The sequence below is a fragment of the Falco punctatus genome (assembly GCF_963210335.1).
Source record: "Falco punctatus genome assembly, chromosome: 7".
Lineage (NCBI taxonomy): Eukaryota > Metazoa > Chordata > Aves > Falconiformes > Falconidae > Falco > Falco punctatus.
Window position 1 is genome coordinate 36,409,015 of NC_137587.1, and position 12,064 is coordinate 36,421,078.

Genomic DNA, 12,064 nt, shown 5'->3' on the forward strand with positions numbered 1-12,064 from the left:
GTGGTACCTCCTCAGATGGTAAATACTGAAGCGTGTCTGTCTCACTTCAAAAATAGGTCCTGCTGGTACTGGTAAAACAGAATCTGTTAAGGCTCTTGGACATCAGCTTGGTCGCTTTGTGTTGGTTTTCAACTGCGATGAAACATTTGACTTCCAGGTAAGCTGTTAAAAAATTTAGTCCTTACTAACAAGCAATAGGAATCTCTTCAGAACTCTGAGACAACCAGCAGTGATTATGGTCAAGATGACTGTCTGTAAGCCTTAACTGAGCCAGTATCTATAGGTCATATAAACGCTCTGTAGCCAAAAATGCCTAAAGCAAAAGTGTGGAAGAACACTGGTGGGAGAGGGGTTCTGGTTTTTTAGAACAGGTAATTCTATAGCAGCAAACGGAGGGAAAGGAAGTGCAGGGCAGGGGCTTAAGACTGTCTGACTTAGGAAAGGAACTTAAACTGCTCAGTTTGTATTGATAGTACTGATTTACTGGAGAACAAATGAGAGTGTGAGACTAACACAAATTATCCTTTGCGACAGAACGGGAGTTTGCCTCAGCATGTGAAAGATTCTTCTAAACTAAGAAAGCTTACCCAGATATTTCAAAATTAATGACATCTTCAAACTGAGAACCAGATGAAATGCTTCTGTAAACTCTTAACACAGCAAACATGTCAAAATAAAAACCTGAGTCAGGTGTATATATAAAAAATAATATAAAACCTGGACAAGGAATCATGATACTTAATGGACTCTGCCAGGTTGCCCATTGGTTTGGGTTTTTTTCTGTACAGCTGTATTTCAGTCAGACCAGGAGTCCATTTGATCAGCCCTAGGGCCAAAGCCTGTAGTGGTGACCGGTAAGAAAATACCTAGGGAGTACTAAGGTTGCAGATGGTGTATGATACTCCTTCCTTGCCCCCAGTTCCCTTCCTGCCTCTGATAGTTGTGAGGATCAAGAGATTCCAAGCTGAAACGGGTTACTCTGTTCATGCTCCAGTGAATCTTCCTCTGGGTACTCACTTTTCCCCTTAAATCCATATGCACACTTGCTTCTATAGCATTCTTTACCAAAGAGTTCTGCTGCATTACTATGCATTTTATGAAGGAGCATCTTCTTTTGTCTTTTTTAATGACTCCTTACTTCTTGTAGTGGAAAAGACAGTGAACAGTTGATTCCTATTTATCCTAAACCAGTGGCTTTTAGGCCTCCATCACGTTCCTTCATGTCGCCTTTGCAGAATCCTACCTTAAAGGTTGTTCCTTCTGGTGGAAGCCTCATCATACTGTGGCCATCCAATTTGTTCTTCTGAAATATTTTGTGATCCTAGTATCCTCCTTGTCATGAAGGACTAGAACTGCACTTGGTATTAATAGTATCAGCAAACAAAACCTTATGCAGTGGACTTACCTTGACTGTTTTGTGAATACATGGCAGTACAGTATGTAGTAATAGGAAGCTGTGATCATTTTTGTGATTTTGTGATTCTGTGAAGCAGTGAACATCTGAAAGTTAGAACCCTTTTATAACTCTTACAGTACTATAAAGGTGGTAACCTGCATGTAAATGTAGCTCCTTCCTGCTTTGAATGCATTGTATGAAGTGCTCCGTTCTGCTGTCTTTGCCTATGCACAGGCAAGAATGATCATGCAGCTTCAGTGAATTTTCCCCCTGTGTGTGCAGGCAATGGGACGCATCTTTGTGGGACTTTGCCAAGTAGGTGCGTGGGGCTGCTTTGATGAGTTCAACAGACTGGAGGAGCGTATGCTCTCTGCTGTGTCACAGCAAGTTCAGTGCATCCAGGAAGCCTTGCGAGAGCATTCCAACCCCAACTATGACAAGAGTATGTAATTGTTTGTTCCTAATAGTGTTGTACAGCATCTCTAATGTCCTTCATGCTGTTTTGTTGCTCAGTTATATTTCTCCCAAACAATACAAGGAAGAAGCCATTTTCTATCAAAATGTAAAACCTTGAAGTGAAAGTATGCCTTCTGTTCTCAGGGCGATTGATTGCTGGCTCAGGTGTAACTAAATGCATTCTCTTTTTCAGCTGCAACACCTATTACTTGTGAGCTGCTGAACAAACAAGTCAAAGTGAGCCCTGACATGGCTATCTTCATCACCATGAATCCTGGCTATGCAGGCAGATCAAATCTGCCTGACAATTTGAAGAAATTGTTCCGTAGCTTGGCAATGACAAAACCAGACCGTCAGTTGATTGCCCAGGTCATGTTGTACTCCCAAGGTTTCCGTACAGCTGAAGTGCTTGCCAATAAGATAGTACCATTCTTCAAGTGAGTAACAAGTTTGGCTCCAGTCAGTAAAAATAGAGCTTATTGTTCAAAGCTGTAATGCTCTGTGCAACTCACTAAGCATGTTGTGCAGCAATCATTTCAAGTAAATAGTGGCATTTACCGAGTGTTGTGTTGGTCCCTATAGAGAATCAAATTGTGTTTTGTCTCTTTTGCTTCTTAGGCTTTGTGATGAACAGCTGTCCTCCCAAAGTCACTATGATTTTGGCTTGAGAGCACTGAAGAGTGTGCTGGTTAGTGCAGGTAATGTGAAGAGGGAGAGGATTCAGAAGATAAAGCGGGAGAAAGAAGAGCGTGGTGAAGTTGTTGATGAGGGAGAAATTGCTGAGAACTTACCAGAACAAGAGGTAATGTGTTTGTGAACTCTGCTGTGATAAAGTACAGGAAGCATACTAAACAAAGCAAATGACCCTACAGTGTTTACTTTGCTTGCATGGCTTCACACTAAATGGTAATGTTACAAAAGGTAGGAATTTGGTACCTTAGAAGCACCAAGTTGAGCATGTCTTAGGAGTCCTGAATCATGGTGAAAGACTTGTTCTTATGAAGTAGTATATTCATAACACTCATTTGCTGCTCAGTTCCTCGGCATTTAATACTCAAAGTGTGGTGAAGAGACGTAAGAAACTACAGTTGTATAAACTGAAAATCAATAGGAGATCATTGTGTGGTTTCGAAGTTGAAACCCCACTAATGATTCTTTATACCAAGACCACCCTGGTCTTGTGCTTTCTCAGTATTTACTGAAGTATTCCTTGTCAGATGCGTTCAGTAAAGCAAACTTAAGAAAAAAAGCTTAACCAAAACGTGACTTTCTCTGCAGATCCTGATCCAAAGCGTGTGTGAAACTATGGTACCAAAACTGGTTGCAGAAGACATTCCATTGCTGTTCAGTCTCCTTTCTGATGTATTCCCTGGAGTACAGTATCATCGTGGGGAGATGACAGCCTTGCGAGAGGAGCTTAAGAAAGTGTGTCAGGAAATGTACCTTACCTATGGTGATGGAGAAGAAGTTGGTGGCATGTGGGTTGAAAAGGTAAAATATAAAACTGAAAATGTGGAATTGAAGTTCATGCATAAGACTAAACTTCCTTTTTTGTTATGAAAGGGTAGAAAGCTTTTTCCTCTTTTCTTTCTCTGAAGTGAGCACCACATAGAAGCTTAAATTGACTGCTGAAGTTAAGACTTAATTGGTACATCATTTCTTCTGTGACAGGTTCTTCAGCTGTATCAGATTACACAGATAAATCATGGATTGATGATGGTTGGTCCCTCTGGAAGTGGAAAGAGTATGGCTTGGAGAGTACTTCTGAAAGCCCTTGAACGGCTGGAGGGTGTGGAAGGTGTTGCTCATATTATAGATCCAAAAGCAATCAGCAAAGATCACCTTTATGGTACTTTGGATCCAAACACCAGAGAATGGACAGATGGCCTGTTTACGCATGTCCTGAGAAAGTGAGTCTTAAATAGTGCAAATGAGAAGTAGACAGTACATTAGTGCCATTAATAATTTGGCCTTACCAAGTCTTTGTTCTCCACTGAAATAAATATTTTCTTTAATAGAATCATAGACAATGTGAGAGGTGAACTGCAAAAACGTCAGTGGATAATCTTTGATGGTGATGTAGACCCTGAATGGGTTGAGAACTTGAACTCTGTTTTGGATGACAACAAACTACTGACTCTGCCAAATGGAGAACGTCTCAGCCTTCCACCAAATGTAATGCTACTTCTTTTACATGTTTACTTGCTGTCCTATAAATTTGTTGCTTTTACCTTAAAACATACTAGTGCTGTCCCTCTTTCTTATTACAAGTAGAGTAATGCTCATCTCAGGTAGTGGTTTGCTGGAGTTAAGAGCTTTTGCGAAAACAGACATTTCACATTATACTTTGACCCTGTAAGACAAACTTTGTGGATTATGTAAAAGTCTACGGTAACAGTTAATAGTGATGAACTTACCTTAGGATAGTTAAATGCTGCTGTTCACTATTCAGAAGCTAAATACAAGTTAATTTATTTTTAAAGGCTTTTGGGGGATAGTTTTTTGTTTTGTTTTACTTTTGTTTGGGGGGATTTTACTTCAAACTATTTTATTTTAAATCTCTGCTCTTCAGGTGCGCATCATGTTTGAGGTACAGGATCTGAAATATGCCACTTTGGCTACTGTGTCAAGGTGTGGCATGGTCTGGTTCAGTGAGGATGTTCTCAGTACAGACATGATATTCAATAACTTCCTGGCTAGACTGAGAAGCATTCCTCTGGATGAAGGTGAGGAGGAAGCTCAGCGAAGGCGAAAGGGCAAAGAAGATGAAGGAGAAGAAGCAGCATCCCCAATGTTGCAGGTATAACTTAGATTACATTATGTAATGTAGTAATGATGTAGTAAGAACGCTCATATCAGAAGTAGTATGGAGTACTTAACATCTATGGCAGCCTGTCATGGAAAAACTGACCACCTATTTACTTTTTTTTTTTCTTTTATAACCATGTTGTAGAACCTTACAACCATTTTTATAACCAATAACCATGATTAGAAGAATATTCAAATATGAGGCACTTCAAACCTTAAACAAAATTTATTTCCCGCTGCCTGGTAATCAAATGAGAAGCGAGTGCTTTGAACAGTGTTTGTCTCCCCCAACAGATTCAGAGAGATGCTGCAACAATAATGCAGCCGTATTTCACATCTAACGGCCTGGTAACTAAAGCACTTGAACATGCTTTCAAGTTGGAGCATATTATGGATCTCACCCGCTTGCGCTGTCTTGGTTCTCTGTTCTCCATGTTGCATCAAGCTTGCCGCAACGTAGCCCAGTACAATGCCAATCATCCAGACTTTCCAATGCAGATAGATCAACTAGAGCGTTACATCCAGGTAAATACAAAATGCTGCTAAGTGACTGCAGTGTTTGATGTGTCACTGCAGCCAGCTGGGTTTTATTTATTGTTAAGTTGTGATCCATTACTCGCAAAACCAAGAGCTGCTTTCGCTGCTTCTTACAGAGGTACCTGGTCTATGCAATACTCTGGTCTCTTTCTGGAGACAGTCGTTTGAAAATGAGAGCAGAGCTGGGAGAATACATCAGGAGAATCACCACTGTGCCACTGCCGACTGCACCCAACATACCTATAATTGACTACGAGGTAAACCTTTCTTATGCTAGAAGAGTTGCACCCTTGTGTCCTTAGAAGCTTGCTTTACATTTTGGAGATGAAACTGGAAAATAAAACGCTAGACTTATCTTAAATTCTATAGCTTCACAGTTCAGTGAACAAGCTGCCTGTTTAAATAAACAAATCAAATTTGATGCCACAAACTATTCTGTGGTTTAAAAAAAAATTTTAACTGAGGTTGAGCTGTATTCCTTTTCTGAATTGATCTTGGTTTTGTGCTCCTAGGTGTCCATTACAGGTGAATGGGTGCCATGGCAATCCAAGGTTCCTCAAATTGAGGTTGAAACACACAAAGTCGCAGCTCCTGATGTTGTAGTACCAACCCTAGATACGGTTCGCCATGAAGCATTGCTGTATACTTGGTTGGCAGAACACAAACCTCTAGTACTGTGTGGCCCACCAGGTTCTGGAAAGACCATGACCCTCTTCAGTGCTCTCAGAGCTCTGCCTGACATGGAGGTACACAAGAGAATGTGTGTGTATGTGTGCACGTGCACATGTGTGAATTAGGGAATAGTAACAAGTCTCTAATATCCATAAAGATTAAAGCAGTCTTGATTTAGCATGGAAATGATATGCTAGCCAGAATTCAGTGATACTCCACCTCAGTCAGTCATGTGTATACACAGCAAAAAATAAAAATTACATTGAGCAGCATCTAAATTTATGTCTCAAGATCCTTAATCTAAAAGCTGTTTCTTGCCTTTGCCACTTCAGTAATACAGGAGGATTCCTCTACTTAGTATTTTAAAATCTGTGGTAATATTTAAGCTCTCATCTTTCGGTGTATTTAGGTGGAGTAACACTTAACGTGAAGCTGTGATGTTCTAAGTACAAGGTTGGGCAGGAGGCGTTGCTGCATGGTAAATGGAGAACCTGCAGCTGGCAGCAAACAGTACACAGACAGTAACCTGAAATACAGATGGTATATGTACTTACACTGTGGAAAGCCAAACTTACCTGTTTTCAAGACTCTTGATGTGTGCTCTTTTCAAGCCTCAATACATTTAAGCTATTTCTTTTCACTGTTGTCTTTTTAAGGTGGTTGGACTCAACTTTTCTAGTGCTACCACTCCAGAACTGCTCTTGAAAACTTTTGATCACTACTGTGAGTACAGGCGTACACCTAATGGAGTGGTGCTGGCTCCTGTGCAGTTAGGGAAGTGGCTGGTGCTATTCTGCGATGAAATCAACTTGCCAGATATGGATAAGTATGGCACACAGAGAGTCATATCCTTCATTAGACAGGTTTGTTTTTCTTTGTAATCAACTATATTGTAACAGTTATTTTCAGAGAAATACAGTGTCCCACTGATACTTCCCCCCTCCCCCCCCCCCAGATGGTGGAACATGGAGGTTTCTATCGTACATCAGACCAGACGTGGGTGAAGCTGGAGAGAATTCAGTTTGTTGGCGCATGTAATCCACCTACTGATCCTGGAAGAAAACCTCTTTCACATAGGTAATGTATCTACTAAACTCCTATACAGCAACAGAATAGGGGTCAAAATTGAAGCATTGACTGTGTAACCTGTTCTTAATACACTTGTTTAACACCAGCTGCGCTGAAATGGTGTTCCTTGCTTTTGAACTAACTGCTAGTTGGTTGTTACCCTGACAGCCAGCCAGGGGACTCACTGTTACACTTCTTGAATAACCTGTCTGAAATGCTGTGGGTACTTCAGAATGCTTTTTAGTCCAAGTCGCTAAGGAGCAATCAAACCAGTTGCAGTTACTGCTGATAATTTTGAATCAAGCAGTTATTTAATTTTGGCAAAAGATAGTGAAAGTAATACAGACTGTAATTTGACTTTCTGTACTGTGTCATATGCTAATCTTTCAGATTTTTACGACATGTTCCTGTGGTTTATGTGGACTATCCTGGACCAGCTTCACTTACTCAGATATATGGAACATTCAATCGTGCCATGCTAAGGCTGATCCCATCGCTTCGCACGTATGCAGAACCTCTCACTGCTGCTATGGTAGAGTTCTACACAATGTCTCAGGTAACTTATTAAATACAACCCCAAGCTAATTAGAAGTCTTCCTTTTATGCTGGATCATTTAAGATACATTGTTTGGCTTTCACATAAATGACACATATACAAGAACTTGCATTCTGGCAAAAGCCACTGAATGACGCTCGCAAAGTAGTATCTTGCAGTGCTAAGGCCTGCAAAAAGTACGGTGCAACTTTGGAATTAAGTAACTAACAAAGTTTAAATTTTTAGGAGAGATTCACTCAAGACACCCAGCCACACTACATCTATTCACCTCGTGAAATGACTCGATGGGTGAGAGGTATATTTGAAGCATTAAGACCGCTAGAAACTTTACCAGTTGAAGGCCTTATCAGGATTTGGGCCCATGAAGCCTTACGTCTCTTCCAAGACAGGTAAAATAAACGTGAGATGGAGAGGGGAAAAAGAAAATTAAAAAAAAGAAAAGGTTCAAAATTAATTTTCCCCACTCCTTGCCAACTTTCATTAGAAGACCAAACTGAAGTGTGCATTATGTTAAATAGCTGGAATACAAATGAGAATATTTCCCTTCGCTCTAACTTGATACTGTTCGGAGTAGTATCTGTGCAAAGCAGAAACATACTTTAGTCATAGCACTGCCATGTGGTGTGATTACATCCTCCCATTTCAGAGGGTTGTAGTTACTGACTTGTTTCTTTATCCAGACTTGTAGAAGATGAGGAGAGACGCTGGACTGATGAGAACATTGATATGGTTGCTCTGAAACACTTCCCCAATATTGACAAAGAAAAAGCTATGAGCAGACCTATCTTATACAGCAACTGGCTGTCAAAGGTAAATAAGTAGTTTGCTTAATTTTTTTTTTTAATTAAGGGAGCAACTGAATGATGCAGCTCTTATAACTATATTAACATGATAATTGGTGCTTATCACTTCGTTAAACTGATCTCCAAGAAGTTCTCACTGTGATTATCTGAAGTGAACTCTACCACAAACTTAATAGCTGTTATGCCAGGGATGCCATTGCAAGATCTACCACAGTACATAAAGGCAGTATTAAATAATATTTCTGAAGAACACTGTAACAGTCCCAGAAAGTTGCTGACAGTTACTGCTTATGGAATCTCTTGGATAAGGCGTTGACCCTTAAACAATACTAGTATTCTACATTTTGTGGTGGGCTCTCTTTTGCAATCTGAAGTGATCCTGCTGGGCAACCCATAGAAATCCTGCAGGGTCAAGTTAGAAGTCCATGTAGCCTGCTACTCATCTTTATGACCAAAGGCAAGTGGCTAGAAAAGGCTGTTTAAAATACAGCAGCGGGGGGGGGGGGAGTAAGTCTGTCATTTGGCTGTGACTGGCGTCACTGACTCATCCTATGGTAGGTTCAATAGATACTGTTTAAACCCCATGCTGCAATCTGTGGAACTCTAGGCTGTGGACATCTTCCTGTGTGAGTTAAATTGAGTACAGCATTCTTAAGCTTTTGTAGAGGATTGCTACTTTAAGTATTTTAATAGTTCTGCTTTCATCTACTCATAAACTGATCCCTAAGAAAAATTCCCTTAGTCTTAAATTCCATGCTGGTTCTTCTAGGATTATATTCCAGTGGATCAAGAAGAATTAAGAGACTATGTGAAAGCTAGGCTTAAAGTCTTTTATGAAGAAGAACTTGATGTACCACTTGTTCTGTTCAATGAAGTCTTGGATCATGTGTTAAGAATTGACCGGTAAGTTCAGACTTCAGTTACTGCTTGTATAAATAGTATTTAGAGACTTTTTTCTAAAACAGAGTAGCCTGAGTACAGGGTAAGTCAGAATGGAGTGTGACCGCATTGTTGTCCATAGATGATGTACCGCTGGCCTTCAGCTAGCAGGGTTCTGTCTGGAAAGGTGTGTCAGTTTTGGTACCAATTTGAAAGTTTAGGTGTTCAAGGAAAGAGCCTCAGTAAGTTGCTGACACTTGTCAAACATACTTGGTTATGTTCTTTTCCAGAATCTTCCGACAGCCACAGGGCCACTTGCTGCTTATTGGAGTCAGTGGAGCAGGGAAAACAACCCTTTCAAGATTTGTTGCCTGGATGAATGGCTTGAGTGTCTACCAAATTAAGGTTGGTGTGCTAGTTTACCTTTTAAAAGCCTGTTAGTCAAAACTCACACTTGTTAAATATCAACCCCTAAAAAACCCCATTAAAGCTAAACTGAAACGTTCATAACAAATGTTAAATCTTACTAGGTTCACAGAAAATATACAGGTGAAGATTTTGATGAAGACCTTAGGACAGTATTGAGACGTTCTGGCTGTAAAAATGAAAAAATAGCTTTTATAATGGATGAGTCAAATGTGTTGGATTCTGGTTTCCTGGAGAGAATGAACACTCTACTAGCCAATGGAGAGGTAAGAAGATTTTAAGTAAATACTTTAAGCACCTTTTTACAATTATAAGCTACAACAAAACTATGTTTTGAATTAGGTTCCTGGTCTCTTTGAAGGAGATGAATATGCTACCCTCATGACTCAATGTAAAGAAGGAGCACAGAAAGAAGGTTTAATGTTAGATTCACATGAGGAACTCTACAAATGGTTCACCAGCCAAGTTATTCGCAATCTCCATGTTGTGTTCACTATGAATCCATCTTCTGAGGGCCTGAAGGACAGGGCAGCTACCTCTCCTGCGCTCTTCAACAGGTAATCGCTGTATATTCAAGCATGTGTTACAAGTACTGTTAAAACAGTAATCTTTGGGAAGCATTGACAAATGCTTTGTATTTCAGATGTGTTTTGAACTGGTTTGGAGACTGGTCAACTGAGGCATTGTACCAAGTGGGCAAAGAGTTCACAAGTAAAATGGATCTTGAGAAACCAAATTATATTGTGCCCGATTACATGCCAGTTGTGTATGATAAGCTACCACAACCACCGTCACACAGGGAAGCTATTGTTAATAGTTGTGTGTTTGTTCATCAGACTCTTCATCAGGTATGTTGCTATTACACTGCTTAACTTACATTGATCTCTAGGTCACAGCATCGTGCACCAGTTTCCTAAAAACTATGATCTTTGGCATCCAAGTACATGTAAAAACAATGCATAATCTACAACTTCTTCTTCCCTAAAGGCTAATGCTCGTCTGGCAAAACGAGGAGGCAGAACCATGGCAATCACACCTCGCCACTATTTGGACTTCATCAATCATTATGCCAACTTGTTCAATGAGAAACGAAGTGAATTGGAGGAACAGCAAATGCATTTGAATGTTGGTCTTAGAAAAATCAAAGAAACCGTTGATCAGGTACATACCTTTAAAACTTCGCCCTTTATAAGGCTGAAGTGGTTAAATAGATCTCCATGCCTAATATAAGTACTCTCTCTCATCTTACAATCTGTCTTAGGTGGAAGAATTGAGGCGTGACCTAAGAATAAAGAGTCAGGAACTGGAGGTGAAGAATGCAGCAGCCAACGACAAGTTAAAAAAGATGGTGAAAGATCAGCAGGAAGCTGAGAAGAAAAAGGTAAAAAACTTTGTTAATCTCTGTGCATAGTAAATTCCTCCCCCCCCCCAAAAAAAAAAAAAAACAAACAACAGAGCCTGCAGAACAAGTACGGGAAGAAGTTCCTGCTTCTGAAAAGCAGTATTTTGTTTGAAATTTCCTTCTAGGTCATGAGCCAGGAGATTCAGGAACAGCTGCACAAGCAGCAGGAGGTCATTGCAGACAAGCAGATGAGTGTGAAAGAAGATCTGGACAAGGTGGAGCCTGCTGTCATTGAAGCTCAGAATGGTATGTTAGCACCTGAAGAGATCACACTGTGGGCTTGGATCTAAAACTGAAGTCTATGAGAGAATGTCTTCTGTTGTAGTCCAAGCTGGTACTGTCTAACGAAGGGGCATGCATAGCGTGGAGCTGAACAGTGCTGAGGAAATACCTGGTCCCTGAGTTGTGCCTTTGTGCTGTTTGTAGTACTGACCTGATACTTGGTACTCCTTTTATGGCTTGTGGCTTTGTTTCTGGCAGAACAGCTCTAGTTAGTTATTCAGCTTGTATTCATAAAAAGTCATAATCAGAGAGACCACTGATGCCTTATCGCTGCACAGACAGCATACAATCAAGCTGTCCACTCGTTAAACTGGATAGAGGAATTACTGCTTTAAGTGAATCACTTTAGGCAGCAGCAGAAGTTGCCTGTGGCCAGCTGGCAAGTTGACTGTTCACAGAGAGAAGCCTGTCTTATGTAGCAGTGGTTTGAATGTTACCCACTGGTATCCGCTTCTCTAATAACCTCAGATTCTTTTTGAGAATCTTGAAGCATTTTCACAAATCCAGGGTACTTTAATGGGCTTTGCTAACTGTTTGTTTTCTTCCCAATCAACGCTCATCATCTTCCTGGCACTGGCTAGCTGTGAAGTCAATAAAGAAACAGCACCTGGTAGAGGTCCGTTCTATGGCTAATCCACCTGCAGCAGTTAAGCTAGCACTGGAGTCCATCTGCCTACTACTAGGTGAAAGTACAACTGACTGGAAACAAATACGTTCCATCATCATGAGAGAGAACTTCATTCCAACCATTGTTAACTTCTCTGCTGAGGAAATCAGGT

The 12,064-nt window shown here is 40.5% G+C and overlaps 1 protein-coding gene across 1 annotated transcript in view; it reads left to right on the plus strand.

Moving 5' to 3' along the window:
- The window catches only part of DYNC1H1 (dynein cytoplasmic 1 heavy chain 1), a 45,978-nt gene that overhangs the window by 17,856 nt on the left and 16,058 nt on the right, over positions 1-12,064 (plus strand). The window contains exons 28-52 of the mRNA XM_080394540.1: positions 57-157; positions 1,679-1,838; positions 2,046-2,289; positions 2,471-2,654; positions 3,131-3,343; positions 3,524-3,762; positions 3,871-4,027; positions 4,425-4,652; positions 4,955-5,185; positions 5,314-5,454; positions 5,710-5,943; positions 6,526-6,732; positions 6,825-6,946; positions 7,328-7,493; positions 7,719-7,882; positions 8,174-8,303; positions 9,066-9,199; positions 9,466-9,580; positions 9,706-9,867; positions 9,944-10,158; positions 10,245-10,449; positions 10,589-10,762; positions 10,863-10,982; positions 11,129-11,249; positions 11,867-12,062. Coding sequence (XP_080250666.1) covers positions 57-157; positions 1,679-1,838; positions 2,046-2,289; positions 2,471-2,654; positions 3,131-3,343; positions 3,524-3,762; positions 3,871-4,027; positions 4,425-4,652; positions 4,955-5,185; positions 5,314-5,454; positions 5,710-5,943; positions 6,526-6,732; positions 6,825-6,946; positions 7,328-7,493; positions 7,719-7,882; positions 8,174-8,303; positions 9,066-9,199; positions 9,466-9,580; positions 9,706-9,867; positions 9,944-10,158; positions 10,245-10,449; positions 10,589-10,762; positions 10,863-10,982; positions 11,129-11,249; positions 11,867-12,062 — 4,363 coding nt within the window. The remainder of the gene's footprint in view (positions 1-56; positions 158-1,678; positions 1,839-2,045; positions 2,290-2,470; positions 2,655-3,130; positions 3,344-3,523; positions 3,763-3,870; positions 4,028-4,424; positions 4,653-4,954; positions 5,186-5,313; positions 5,455-5,709; positions 5,944-6,525; positions 6,733-6,824; positions 6,947-7,327; positions 7,494-7,718; positions 7,883-8,173; positions 8,304-9,065; positions 9,200-9,465; positions 9,581-9,705; positions 9,868-9,943; positions 10,159-10,244; positions 10,450-10,588; positions 10,763-10,862; positions 10,983-11,128; positions 11,250-11,866; positions 12,063-12,064) is intronic.